At 35.0% G+C, this 14,935-nt stretch overlaps 2 protein-coding genes across 3 annotated transcripts in view; one reads left to right on the plus strand and one right to left on the minus strand.

The window, feature by feature from the left end:
* The window catches only part of DOK6 (docking protein 6), a 459,594-nt gene that overhangs the window by 440,145 nt on the left and 4,514 nt on the right, over positions 1 to 14,935 (plus strand). The gene's annotated exons all lie outside the window — the stretch shown is intronic.
* The window catches only part of CD226 (CD226 molecule), a 141,847-nt gene continuing 138,694 nt past the window's right edge, over positions 11,783 to 14,935 (minus strand). Inside the window, exon 6 of the mRNA XM_032293884.1 lies at positions 11,783 to 12,011. Coding sequence (XP_032149775.1) covers positions 11,990 to 12,011 — 22 coding nt within the window. The 3' untranslated portion in view covers positions 11,783 to 11,989. The remainder of the gene's footprint in view (positions 12,012 to 14,935) is intronic.

Raw genomic sequence — 14,935 nt, forward strand, 5'->3', positions numbered from 1 at the left:
GTGTGTGTGTGTGTGTGTGTGTGTGTGTGTGTGTGTGTGTGTGTGTGTGTGTTTTATGTATTTCATATCTATATATGAAATACAAATAAAGCAGTAAAAGAGTTAGTTAAGGGTTAACAATCTGGTCAGAAGGGAGCCCTGGAGGATTTGTCTTGAAACCATTATTTGCATAGCAATAACACTGTTTTTACATAGGTTTTTACTATGTAAAGAAGAGTGGAACTGATGGGTTGTATATGTGGAGCTTAACTAAAGAACCTCCAAGTCATGTCCTTGGCACCAACCATTGTAAACTTGAAAAACTATGCTAGGGAGGTCGTACCTTTATCCTAAAAAGGTATGGGAAGACAGATGACCAGATGTTCATAATCACTTTGGTAAAGAACAAATTAGGGGAAGATGAACACTGTGGGCAGGAAGACCAGTTTTGTGGCTGCAGCTACAAACCTAATGAGAAATTCAAGGTCGAAGTAATGAGTATGAAGCAAATGGATGGACTCAGGAGGTATTAAGGATATAGACTCTGCAGGACTTCATGACCAATGGTGTGAGGGGAAATGATGAAAAAGCAAAGAGATCAGAAAGGCTCCTGGTTCTTTGACACGGGCTATTATATGGATGTGTGCCACTTACCAAAACAGTAAGCCCAGCAGGAAAGGGAAATTGGGTGAGGAAGAACAATGGATTCAGTTATGAAATACTGTACTACTTGTTGATAATAGCCAAGTATTGTTTCCTGATTTTGCTCTCCTGTTCAATTGAATGCCATGTTGGAGAGGCCCGAAGGTTTTCTTCATTTAATTACTATTATTATTATTACTTTTTAGAGATGAGGGTCTCACTACATTGCTCAGGCTGGACTTGAACTCCTGGATTCAAGCATTCCTGCCACCTCAGCCTCCTAAGTAGCTGGGTTTTCTTCATTTTGAAAGCTCATCATTCTCTGTCAGTAGGAGATGGGGAATGTTACAGCTCTAAGATTTCCAGGTGTTGGGCTTGTCCAAGCAAAAGTTTCAAAGCAGCTCACCTTTAACCTCCACTTCCATTTTTGGGAAAACAAAATTCTTCATTTTATCACAACCTAGTTGTTTCACAAATTAAGCAACTAGACCCACATTTTACATAAAAAGTAAACAAGTGGCAGTTATTGATATGATATATTGGGCTTTATTTGTGGGTTTAGTTACATTATCTCACTTATCTTCATGACTCTGGGGTAGTTACTAATATTATTCCCATTTTACAGATCAGGGGGAACCTCAGGCTTCAGTTGCACAGTCAGGACTCAAACTGAAGTCTATTGCACCCCAAATTATGTTATGTGTCACTTTTTATGTTTCCCAGTTTTTCTTCAAAACATTTAAAAGTTATAGTATTTTGCCATGTTGGTACTCTTCCTAAACCTTCTTGGAACCATTTAAATGTTTTAAATTATAACTCACTTGAAGTCTTAAGTCACATAAGTCTGTACGTCTGTCAATATAAGCAGTACTCAAGGTCCCATCTCTAGTCTACTAGGCATTTCTTTCACAACCACATCTAAACTTCTCTTTAATTTCTTTCTAAGAATTACATTTCTACTCTCCTTTGCTTGAAGCAAATGATATGGCCAAACTCATGTAATAATAGATACCATTTATTAAGCATAATAAATATAATAGCCTATACTAGAAGCCTTAAATACAGCATCTCATTAAACTCCCACAAGTCAGTTGTCACTAGCTCAGCTCACAGATGAGGAAACTGCTGTTCACTGTGGCAGAAAGAACTTGCCCTGCAGTACACAGCTAGAACGTGCTGAGCCTGCATTCCAACCAAACCCAAAGCCACTGGTGTGGGCTACTCTGAATGACTTACGGTTCAGCTTTTATTTTCTCATAACTATTACACGTGTACTTGAAAATATAATAAAGAAACTTGGGAATACTAAATCCTTGAAAATATGATAAAGGTATAAATGAATCCTTTTCATCCTTGGTACTAAGAATTGATTTTCTTCAAACCATTTGAGAAGTGCTGTAAAAGAGAGGGGGGAAATGTAGAAAAGGAAAGAAAAGATGAAGGAAAATTGTGAAGCAGGGGTGTTCTCCATTCTCTTATATCAGCATTTTCCTGGTGCCTTCCTTCTATGACTCTGTACTTTTAGCTCCCACAAGACACATTTGTTTAAGTTGCTTCACTCATCTCTAGCAAGGTTCTTCTACGATCGTTTCACAGGATTTATATTTGGAAAGAGCTGTCTACTAAAAAAATAGCATTTTCTCTAAAAATACACTTGTATTTCATTTGCACAAGTCAGAAACTTATGTGATTGCAGATCAAAAGTTATAATCACTAGATGATAGTGCTACCAACCTGACCTGTATGTGTCTGTGTGTATGTGTGTGTGTTCAAAAAAAGGCAAATCAGACAGCCTTGTTATAGTAGCTATTTTTCTTAAAAAAAAAATTTGAGACAGGGTCTCACTCTGTCGTCCAGGTTGGAGTGCAGTGGTGTGATCTCGTGCCACTATGCCAACCAATTTTTGTATTTTTTATAGAAATGGGGTCTCACCATGTTTCCCAGGCTGGGTTCAAACTCCTGAGCTCAAGCAATCCTCCCACTCTGGACTCCCAAAATGCTAGGATTACAGGCGTAAGAAACTGTGCCCAGTGTCCTCTAAATTTTTTAACAAAAATAGTTTACGAACCACTTCAAACCCATTCACTGCCATGACCTGTTGTGAATCCAGGCTGAAGTGTTAATGAACACCTACATAGTAGTTAAGAAAGGAGATTGGTACTGCCCTGTCCTGAGAAAGCCACTTAAACTGATGCTACACAGGCCTGAATGAAGTCAAGACTGAGAGAAGGTATACCCAGGGTGTGATTATTTTAGTCTTAGTCTTGAAAAATTACAAATGACCATTCATTTCAGCTTCAGCTGTTTTTGTGCTTAGAAAAAAAAACTCACAATTCAAACTAGTTTTCTACATTTCTTTCCAGTATTATTTAATGCTTATTTATTTCCTTATTTCTCAAGGTCTCTGTAATTTCTTGTCTATAGTGTAGAGAGAGAACGTAAACTAATATGTTTCTCCAAAGAGCCAGCCAAATTTCCCAGTACCAGAAGTCTTTCCAAATTTGATAAAGGTATAGAGACTTATGTGCATGCTTAGAGACATAAAGACTCAAACAAACATAAACTGTTTCTGTCTTTGACTTTGTAAGATTTAGAAAAACTTAATTTATACAGTTTACTAATTTGCATTAAGTCAGTGTTATTAATTATATAAACATAAATGGTTTGAATTAAAATACTCTTATCTTCTACTGCAGTAGTAAGAGCACAGAGTAAATTTAGGGACATTAGCCAACCCATTGTCATTGATGTAATCTAAGAACATTGCAAATGGCTTATTAATCATAATTTATGTTCAAGATTTAACTTTCTATTCTATTAAATAATGATTCCTCATAAAATAGAAACACTAATGTTTCTGACTTTCACAATTATGAAATAAAAGTAAAACAAAGAGATAACATCTTCGGGAAAAAATATTCTCATAGTGAAGTACTTATAAAATACAAATAATTCACATTAGGCTGTGCTCTTTGGAAAATCTTGTAGCTGTGTGGAATTTTTAAAAATGTATGACACTTGCCTTGCACCTTGGCCTGTAATATATATTTTTATTTGCAAAACACTGTCCTTTTCCCCACCATTGTGCTGTGTGGCAGTGTTAACATTTTGGGGATCAGTGAAGAGTTTTGAGCTGGTAGCCTGAATTCTACCATTAGTGTCTGTCAGGTCCAGCCCACAGACCCTGACCCAGCAGTGGATAGACAAATGCACTCAGATACAGATAATACAGTGAGAGAACAGACTAGGGGTCTGGGCCACTCACAGACACTGAGGCGGGTGCTGTAAAGAGTTGGCAGCCACGGTCCTCACCAGCTGGTACTGCGGGCATTTATTCAGTATATACTTAATGGCAGAGGCTTTGAGTCAACACATTTGTGGATAATTAACATGGTTGCCTTCCTCAGAGAGGGCAGTCCTACAAATGATTAAAGGTCAGTTTCTGAGGCATAAAGCAAACACCATTTGTGAGTAATAACATTGTTGATCCCCCAAGTAGAGAGCAGTAATGCGCCCATGGATGTTCAAAGGTCAGTCTTAGGACCACATGAGTACACAAGCTCTTCAGATAAACTCCACCACATTCCCTTGTACCTACTCCTGCTTAATTGCCTCTGGGTAAGAACTGCTGCCTTTGACTCATTCCTTCCCAAGGCTTTTGCAAAAACCTCCTGGCCTTCCAAAAAGGTTTGCATCCTTTTCTCTATAATTTTTCTCTTATAATTTCTCCCACCAGCCTGACTGAACTACTACAGGTGTCTGTATACTTTAGTGTTCTCATCTAAGAATTAGGATAGAGCACCTCTCCTGTAGTTCTATCAGGTAGATTAAGTAAATTGACAAAAATGGGATTTCTGACACTGTTAGTGCTCACTGAGCTTTAATAATCATTATTATCATAAGCCCAGCACTCTGCTACTTGATCTGTGAATATATTTGACCCAAAGTAAACTAGTAAGTGCTAGGATTGGCCTTGGCATCTGTACTCTTGGTCTTTTCCCTATCCCACAGGTTTTCAGTTCCATCAGAACATGGACCCAGAATATTGCAAAGTAGCAGCTATTCTAAACATATATTTTTTAGCCAAAAACATTAGTATTTAATATGAAAAATAATTGCTAAAAATTTATCTCAAATATATTCTAATTCATTAAAAATTAAAGACTGATAAGGGATTAAGGTGACAACTTTTATTGCTGCCCACTGGTAGAGTGGTACCATGGTTAATAAGAGTTGCTAAACCCACCTTAGAAAAGTGTTCTCCTAAAACATGAGGAATGTCAAGAAAATTCCTTCTTTCTCCTACACTCTTGACTATTTTCATGAATCTCAGATTTCTTACTCTCTATTATGATGTTTACAATATTAGTAGAAACACATTGCAACATCCAGTCCAGTAGGTGTTACTAACCAGAAAACTGTTCAGATTTCAGATTTCTAGGCTCTGAAATTAGTGCATAGTTTATTCATTGTACAGTTCAGACCTTAGAGTCATGAACTTAACTGGGATAAATAATTACAGATTTTTTTCTCAGTTAAGAATAAACTTTCTTAGTTCCCTACCACATCTAACCCTTCTGCCTCCAGTATGTCAGCAATTCTCAACTATCCTATTGGATGCTAGAGGATTAATAATTAGCTGTAGAAAAGGTGAAATTATTACTAAACCTTGGGAAATGCAAATAAAACCAGAAGCTTCTTTTTATCTTTGTACTAGTCTTGCATAAAAAAAATGTTTTATCTAAGGCTAAATGGTTATCCATCATATATAGTATAGTGGAAACAGAGATGAAAACAGCTACTTGATAGTCCCATTGAATGAGCTTCCAAACCATACATCTGATCCAATCACTTGCTTTCTTAAAATCATTCAAAAGCTTCCTGTCACCTATTAGAAAAAAGTATCCAATCTATTTGGTAGAGTATAACAAACTTTCCATGACTGGTTCCCTCTCTGTTCCCAATCTCATCTGCTACTACTTACCATTTGGATTTGGGCCTAATTCATAATGGTGAAACATAAAAAGTTTTAAAGCCATGACCATTTGGGCATTGTGACCTTATTAGACTGACAAAGGGAATATTTACAGATGTAAAAAGTCAAAATGTTGTTCCTGACGATCAGAATGCTCCCCAGATCTCTGAAAAATTAATCTAATCACATATCAGAAAGAAAAGGCCTAGGCAAACTTTACTTTGGTAATTCATTTTGATAATTATGCATCAGACTTCAAGAAAGTGAGATGAAATTCAGATCTTTATCAAGTTAAGCAAATTTTTTTAACACATATCCTCAAAGTCATTTCAGAAGTCCTTGGACTAAATGCAAGCTTAACGTTGTATCCACTGCATAATAAAATTGTGCTACATTACATGAATGCCTAATAGTAAATTTTAAAATAATTTCATGGATGTTTCTCATATGTAGTCTGAAATTTCTGCAAACTGACTCTCTGTAAACGTATATATCATTCAATACTTTTGTCTATACTATTTATTTTGCAACAAATCTCTAAGTATATATTGTGCCGAGAAGTCTCATTCTCATGAAAATGTATTTTCTAGCATTAGTTTAAATTTTTAGAAAAGGATTGCCTCAAATAAAATTTTCAAGTTTTTTCTTAAAATAATTTTAAGAACTATAAACTTATATGTATTCTTTTTATTATTGATTTGTAGGACATTAATGTGATCTTTCAGTAAATTTATTTCAATAGCTCACTTCATAGTTCAGATCTCTAGCTAAACAGGGAATACTGTACTTCATCATCCTAAATAGTTCCTTGATTACTAAAACTCTCTAATAGTATGTTCAAAAGTAAAAACAAGTCTTTGCTATTGGAACCAACCCAAATGCCCATCAATGATAGACCGGATAAAGAAAATGTGGCACATATACACCATGGAATACTATGTAGCCATAAAAAGTCTGAGTTCATGTCCTTTGCAGGGACATGGATGAAACTGAAAAATCATCATTCTCAGAAAACTGACACAAAAACAGAAAAACAAACACCACATATTCTCACTCATAAGTGAGTGTTGAACAATAAGAACACACAGACACAGGGAGGGGAACATCAAATACCGAGGCCTGGGGGGTGGGGACTAGGGGAGGAATAGCAGAAGGTGGGGGGATTGGGGAGGGATAGCATTAGGAGAAATCTCTAATGTAGATGACAGGGCAATGAATGCAGCAAACCACCACCATGGCAGGTGTATACCTATGTAACAAACCTGCATGATCTGCACATGTACCCCAGAACTTAAAGTATAATAAATAAATTTAAAAAAAAATAAAAGGTTAGAAATCAGAAAAAAATGAAAACAAAGATACATCAATATAGTATTTTTATTAACATTGTATTCAAATTTTATAACTGAGCCTTTGAAAATAGCAATGAAGTATTTACAGTTTAAAAACTAAATACCTGAATTTTTCATAATAAAATATTTTCCCATTCCTCTTGTTAATCGCCATTAGTGAATTTTTATTTCATGTATTCTCCAGCCTTTATATTATGTTTTCACTTAGATGATGCCATTTTAATATTTAAACATGTTTTGGCTGTCACAGATTGCTTATAAACTCCATAATTATTCAAATGAATTCTCTGTTTGCTAATAGTAAAGAATTCAGCTAAGCTTTGCAAAGAGATCACAGTTGTAGAAAATTAATATCCCACTAGGTAATTACAATAATTAAAATACAAGAGAAATTAAATGCAAGCAACAGAAATAAATGAATGCTACATTGACTAAAACAGGAGATATAAGACTTTTTATTATGGAGAATGTATAAAATAGCTATTAAAATATAATTCTATATGAATCAAATTAAATCATCTTCAAGACAAATCAAAGCATTGTAAACTATATTATATCCACTATTTTTTTAGTGTTTGGATATTGTTGTTAACCTACCAGTCTTTTTATAACTGTGGGCTAAGCATAACATAAACTTAAATGATATGCAGTTTTTCCATTCAAATATTTCTATCTAAGTTTTAAAGATATAAATAAAGAATAGTTACATGTCCACTTATGAGGTAAACAAAAAAGAACCACAGCTTTGGGGATGAAAGTCCCATTATTATTAGCAATACATTTATTTTATATATATATATATACCATATGTATGATATATAATTGTGTGTGTGTGTGTGTGTATATATATATATATATATATATAAAGTATGTATGTTAGAGAAAGGAGAAGGAGGGAGTGAAGAGAGAAGGGGAATGAAAGCATTTATAAATTAACATTTGGGTAATAGAATGCTTTTTAATACTGTAAATCTCAAAGATAAAGTTAAGGAAATCACAAATCTCCCACATAATAAAGTGACAAAACGGAGAGTGAAAACAGATGATATGAGAAAAGCGTCAGATCAGTACAGCACTTGCACATATAAATAATAAATGATCCAGAAAAAGAGAACAGATGTGGAAGAGAGGCAGAGAGAACAGAGAAATGCAAGGAAATAATTAACAGAAAATTATTTTAATAATTCTGAAATATTCCTTGAAAATGAGAGACTTTGGTTCCTTAATTTAAAAAAAAAAAAAATACAGTTTTTCATCATGAAGCTTAAAATGCAGGAAACAAAGAGACATTTCTAAAAATTCTGAACAGGACAAAAACTAACACTATTGCAATATACTATTATCCTGCACCATTATGTACTAACTCATTTAATACGTGATTCTATTAGTAGAAACTATTATGATTGCCATTGTACAGCTGAGGAACTCGAGGGAAAGAGTAAAGAATTTTCTGGATGTCATCCATCTAGTAAGTAGTGGAGCTGGAAGTCAAACCAAGTACTCTTACTTTAGAGTTTATGCTATTAACCATTACACAACATGGGATTCCTTAGCTTAGGTTGAGAACCAAGATAAATTCCCAATGAATTAATGAGTAAAGTTAGAAGAAATTTATGGAAGTATTAAGAAGAAAGTAGGAGAGAATATTTTAATGTTACTGCAATGAAGAAATATTTGTTATCAAGACACAAAACCCAGAAAACACAAATTTGGGCACAAAAAATTAGATTATTTTTGTAGGGAAAAAAAGAAATTAACTAAACAATGAGATGCAATTTGTTGTATTCAACTTAGAAGAAAATGTTTTTTAAAATCTGATAATATCTATGTCTATCTAATGTTAAACTACTTTTATATCCACTAGGTGGGCATATAAATTAGTGCAATGCAATTTGACAGTTTATATCAGAAACGTAGTGGCATATGACAGCCATTAAATTAAACAAAATTTTTTGACAATTTGAAGAATCAGAAATTACATGCCATATTTAATCACTGTATGTAATTTTAAGCCAGATTATATAATTTCACAAACAAGTACAAATATCCCCAGGGAAAAGGTCAAGAAAATAATTGTTCCAACATCCAAACCCACCAAATTGTATACATTAATTATGTTCAGTTTTTGTTACCAATTATACCTCAATGAAGCTGGAAGAAAAGAAAACAATCCTTAGAAAAAAGAAAGATGTCATGAGTTAATATCTCCTGATTTATTTTGATTTTTATAGCTTGTTATGGATTGACTTTATTCCCACCAAAATACATACGTTGACTCCCTAAACCCATATGACTGTATTTAAAGATCAGATCTTTAAAGAGATAAGTAAGGTAAAATGAGATCGTATGGATAGAACCTCATCTAATACAACTGGTATTCTTTTTTTTTTTTTTTTTGAGACGGAGTTTCGCTCTTGTTACCCGGGCTGGAGTGCAATGGCGCGATCTCGGCTCACCGCAACCTCCGTCTCCTGGGTTCAGGCAATTCTCCTGCCTCAGCCTCCTGAGTAGCTGGGATTACAGGCAAGCGCCACCATGCCCAGCTAATTTTTTGTATTTTCAGTAGAGACGGGGTTTCATCATGTTGACCAGGATGGTCTCGATCTCTTGACCTCGTGATCCACCCACCTCGGCCTCCCAAAGTACTGGGATTACAGGCGTGAGCCACCGCGCCTGGCACACAACTGGTATTCTTACAAGAAGAGGAGATTCGGATGCAGACATGCCCACACACACAGGAAAGGCCATGTGAGGACATGCCATATTTAAGATGGCCATCTGTAAAACAAGGAAAAAAGGCAAGAAGATGGCCATCTGCAAAACAAGGAAAGAGGCCTCAGCAGAAAGCAACCCTGTCAACACCCTTGATCTTGGACTTCCAGCCTATAAAACCTTGAGAAAACAAATGTGGTTTAAGCCACCCAGTCTGTGATATTTTATTACGGCAGCCCCAGCAGACTAAGACATAGCTTTACTTGTTTGAGTGTTTATTGTTCTTCAGCAACACACTTCACCATTTTAAAGGTGTGTCAATCAAGTCTTAAGGCATTGAGTTGTGAAAACTGATATTACTTCTTCTCTGAAGCTGTGCTGTATCCTAAAGTGACCCAAGTGTTTAAAGAGCTCTTATAAGAAAAAGTAGAACATGTTAAGGGCAATGCTTTGTCTTCTGTTTCCAGGAAACCTAGATCTAACTCTTTCTGCACTATCTAGCTTCGCAAGTTGTTAAATACCTTTGGGCTTCTAATTTATGTTTTTCCACATGTAAAACAAACATATGTGTATGAGTGAACGTTCTCCAGAGAAACAGAACAAATAGTATACTTATAGATAAATTAGAGGAGATCAATTGTGGGAATTAGCTCACCTGATTGTGGAGGCCAAGAAGTTCCATGATCTGCCATCTGCAAGCTGGAGACCCAAAAGAGCCAGTAGTGTGACACAGTCCAAGTCTGAAGTCCGGAGAACCAAGAGAGCCCATGGAGTCAGTCCCATGGTCCAAAGGCCCAAGCACCAGGAGCTCTGGTGTCTGAGGGCAGAAGAAGATGGTTGTTCCAACTCAAACGTGAGAAAATTTGCCATCCTCCTCTTTCTGTTCTATCTAAATGGATTGGATGATGCTCACCCACAGTGGTAAGGGCAGATCTTCTTAGTCTACTGATTCAGATGCTAATCTCCCCTCAAATACCCACACAGACACACTCAGAAATAATGTTTCACCAGCTATCTGGGCATTCCTTAACCCATTCCTGTTGACACATAAAATCCATCACAACATGCAATCTCACTGTACAGAGTTGATATGAGGATTTTTTAAAATATGATTTCTAAGGTACTTAGCACTGGATGTACATGAAATATATGTACAACGAACAGTGGTTATTATATTATGGCTTTTCTAAATCAGTCTTTATGGGTTGAAACCATTGATCTTCATTCCCTATTGTCTCAAATGTGCTGAACGTGAGCCTTGATACCCCCAACAAATGAATCTATTTAAGGTCATGAAGCTATTGAGACCCTGAGATCGCCAAAGAAATTTCAGAAGCACTCTAGGAGAGCATAATGATCAAATCATAACCAGAATAGTCTGGTTTGACTTACAAGGAAAACAAATTGAGTAAAATTCAGATACAGCTTATAGAAAAGATGTTAGCAATAAGTCCCAGTATTTCTAAGCATAATTAATACATGATACATTGATTTTGTATCTTGCAACTTTGGTAAATTTTTGTTTAACTTCTAAGAGTTTTTTGGTGGAGTCTTTAGATTTTTCTTAATGTAAGATCATAACATCTTCAAACAAGGATAATTTGACTTATTTTACAACTTGGATGTTCTTTTTTTCTTTCTTTTGCATAAGTGCTCTGACTAAGGCTCCTACTACTATGTTGAATAAAAGTGATAAAAGTGGGCACTCTTGTTTTGTTCCAGTCCTTAGTGGAAAAGGCTTTCAATTTTTCCACATTCAATAAAATAGCCTTTATTTGGTTGAGATATGTTCCCTTTATGTCCAATTTGTTGAGAGTTTTTTGTCATGAAGGGATGTGAAATTGTATCAAGTGCTTCTATTGCATCTATTAAAATGATTGTATAGTTTTAGTTTTAGTCCTTGATTCTGTTGATGTAATGTACCATATTTATTGATTTTTAAACCATCCTTGCATCTTGAGGATGAATCCCACTTGATTAAGGTGAATGATCTCTTTCATGTGTTGTTGAATTCTATTTGCTATTACTTTGTTAAGAACTTTTGAACCTATGTTCATAAGAGATATTGGCCTGTAGTATTCTCTTTTTTTTTTTTTTCCTGTCTTTGTCTGGTTTTAGTATCAGAGTCATACTTACCTCATAGAGTAAGTTTGGAAGTATCCTCTCCTCATCAATTTTTTTGAAAGTTTGAGTAAAACTGGTATTAGTTCTCCTTTGCATGTTAGGCAAAGGTTAGCAGTGAATCCACTAGGTCCTAGGCTTTTCTTTGGTGGAAGACATTTATTACTCCTTCAATCTCTTTATTCATTATGGCCTGTCAGCAGTGTTTCTATATACTAACAGCAAACAATCTGAAAAAAAATAGACAGCGATTTCACTTACAATGGCTACAAATATATAGAAAACAATTTCATTTACAATAGCCATTAATACAAATATAATATGTAAGAATAAATGTAACCAAAGAAGTAAAACATATTTACAACAAGGAACACTATAAAATGCAGATGAAAGAAATTGAAGAGTACAAAAAATAAAAAGATGTTCCATGTTCATGGTTTGGAAGAATCAATATTGTTAAAATGTCCATAATACCCAAAGCCATCTACAGATTCAATGCAATCCCTATCAAAATACCAGTGAATTCTTTACAGAAGTAGAAAAGACAATTCTAAAATTTACATGGTACTACAAAAGATCCCAAATAACCAAAGATGTCCTGAACAAAAAGAACAAAGCTGGGACATCACACTATCCAATTTCAAAGCAGACTACAATGGCATAGTAAGAGCATGGTGGTACTGGCAAAAAACCGGCACACAGAACAGTGGGAAAGAGTTGAGGACCCAGAAATAAATCCACGCCCTTACAGCCAACTCACTTTTAACAAAGGTGCTGAGAGCACACTCTACATAAAGGACAGTCTGTTTAATAAATGGTGCTGAAAAAAACTCATTATTTATACACGGAATTAAACTAGATCCCCATCTTTCACCACATACAAAAATAAACTCAAAATGGAACAAAGATTTTAATGTAATACCTAAAACTATGAAACTACTAAAAGAAAACATTGGGGAAATGCTAAAGAACATTGGTCTGGATGAAGATTTTTGGAAGTAAGACCACAAAAGCACAGGTAACAAAAGCAAAATAGACCAATGGTATTATATCTTGCTAAAAACCTGCACAGCAAAGGAAAAAAACTAACAAGGTGATGAGATGACCTACAGAATGGGAGAAGATACTTCTGAACTATTGATTTGACTAGGGATTGATAATCAGAATATAAATAACTCAAACAATACCAAACAAAAAGCAAAATGGTAAAAATAAGCAAGCTCCTGAATAAACATTTCTCAAAATAAGATATACAGTGGCAAGCAGATACATAAAAAAGCTCAACATAACTAATCATTAGAGAAATGCAGATCACAACTACAACGGGATATTATCTCATCCCACTTAGACTGTTATTATCAAAGAGACGAAAAATAACAAATGCTATTTATGTGGAAAAGGGGGAATGCTCACTTACTGTTGGTGGGAATGTTAAGTAGTACAGCTATCATGAAAAATAAAATGGAGACTTTTCAAAATAAACGAAATGTAGAACTATCATATGATCCAGCAATCCTACTTCTAGGTATATATCCAAAAGGAAGGAAATTAGTGTGCCAAAGAGATATTTGCATTCCCATGTTTAATGCAGCACTATTTACAATAGCCAAGAAATAAAATCAACCTGTGTCCATGAACAGATTAATGGATAAAGAAAATGTGGTTCCTATATACAGTGGAATGCTATCGAGCCATAAGAAGGAATGAGATCCTGTCATTTGCAGTGACATGGATGGAACTAGAGTCATTATGTTAAATGACATAAGCCAGGCACAGAAAGACTAATATTACAAGTTCTCACTCATATGTGAGAGCTGAAAACGTGGATCTCATGGAGACAGAGAATAGAGTTGTGGTTTCCAGAGGCTGGGAAGGGAAAGGGGAAGAAGGATATGAAGTGAAGTTGGTTAACGGAGACAAAAATACAGTCAGATAGAAGGAATACATTTCAGTATTCCACAGTGCAGTAGATAAATTATAGTTAACAATAATTGATTGTATTTTTCAAAAATAGCTGGAAGAGAAGAACTACAATATTCCCAACACAAAAAAAAAGATAAATGTTTGAGATGATGAATATCCCAATTACCCTGACTTAGTTATTACACATTCTATACATGTTTCAGAATATCAGTGTTAGTAAGATAAAAAATCTGAGGCTAGCAAAAAGGGAATCCTTGGCGGTCACTCTGTGTCAGCAACAATGCATTTCTTAATTCCTCAGGAAGGAGAGGATATTCACAGTGTGCTGTCGTTCTCCATTTTGTCTTCCATTCATAATGTGAATCTCTGGTCTTGCATTTCAATTTGATTGTTATTTGCTACTTAATTTGTGCTCCTTCTAGTCCATTACTAGTTTGGAGTTTTATGACACAGCAGGGAAGCTTGTTTTTGAGGCTAGAGTGGTTTTGCTTTTATTGTATGATACTCTTGAGTTCCTGGAATTAGAGAGAGGGTCATATAATTTTGGCGGAATAAAGCAACTGTTTTAATGTCTCTGTAGCCAATATATTTTCTTATTGATGAAATGGGACTGCATTTCTAGGGCATGTATACATAACCCAGTGAGAAGTTGGTGGATAGTGGTGGTATGAGTGTCATTTCAGAGTATCCTGGAACTACAAGATAAATGTGATATGGTCTTTTTTTCCCTCAGATTGTCAACATTACCTAGATACGTGGGTAGAAAATAGTATTTTCTATTAAAACAAACATCAATACACAAACGATTAGAAAAGATAACAGGACTTTTAAAATAAACCAATAACCATTAACAATTTTACTGCCTTTAAATTGTAGCATCCCTCAGAGCCCAAAGGTACATATTCACCTTATTTGTCTTTAGTGGGTGATCTGGAGGAAAAGTTTAGGTAGCATTTAACAGAGTCCTTGTATAGTGTGATGAGCAAGTCTGTTGCGTCAGGTTTTTCATTTAAGACACAAGTTGATTTTTATCTTGTTTTGCTTCCATCAACACTGCCTAGGGGCATAATTCAAATGAATGTTGAAAAAAGCTTAATTATTTATCTCTTTTATTCCCATACTCATTGTTGCCAAAATCAAACAGCATTTACAAAACCTTCATATATAGAGTACTGATTCAAGTATGCTATTTTTGTAATATGCATTAAATAGCATCATTTGTGAATTATGT

Source organism: Sapajus apella, unplaced genomic scaffold (genome assembly GCF_009761245.1).
Source record: "Sapajus apella isolate SASKATOON/1434 unplaced genomic scaffold, GSC_monkey_1.0 scaffold30, whole genome shotgun sequence".
NCBI lineage: Eukaryota > Metazoa > Chordata > Mammalia > Primates > Cebidae > Sapajus > Sapajus apella.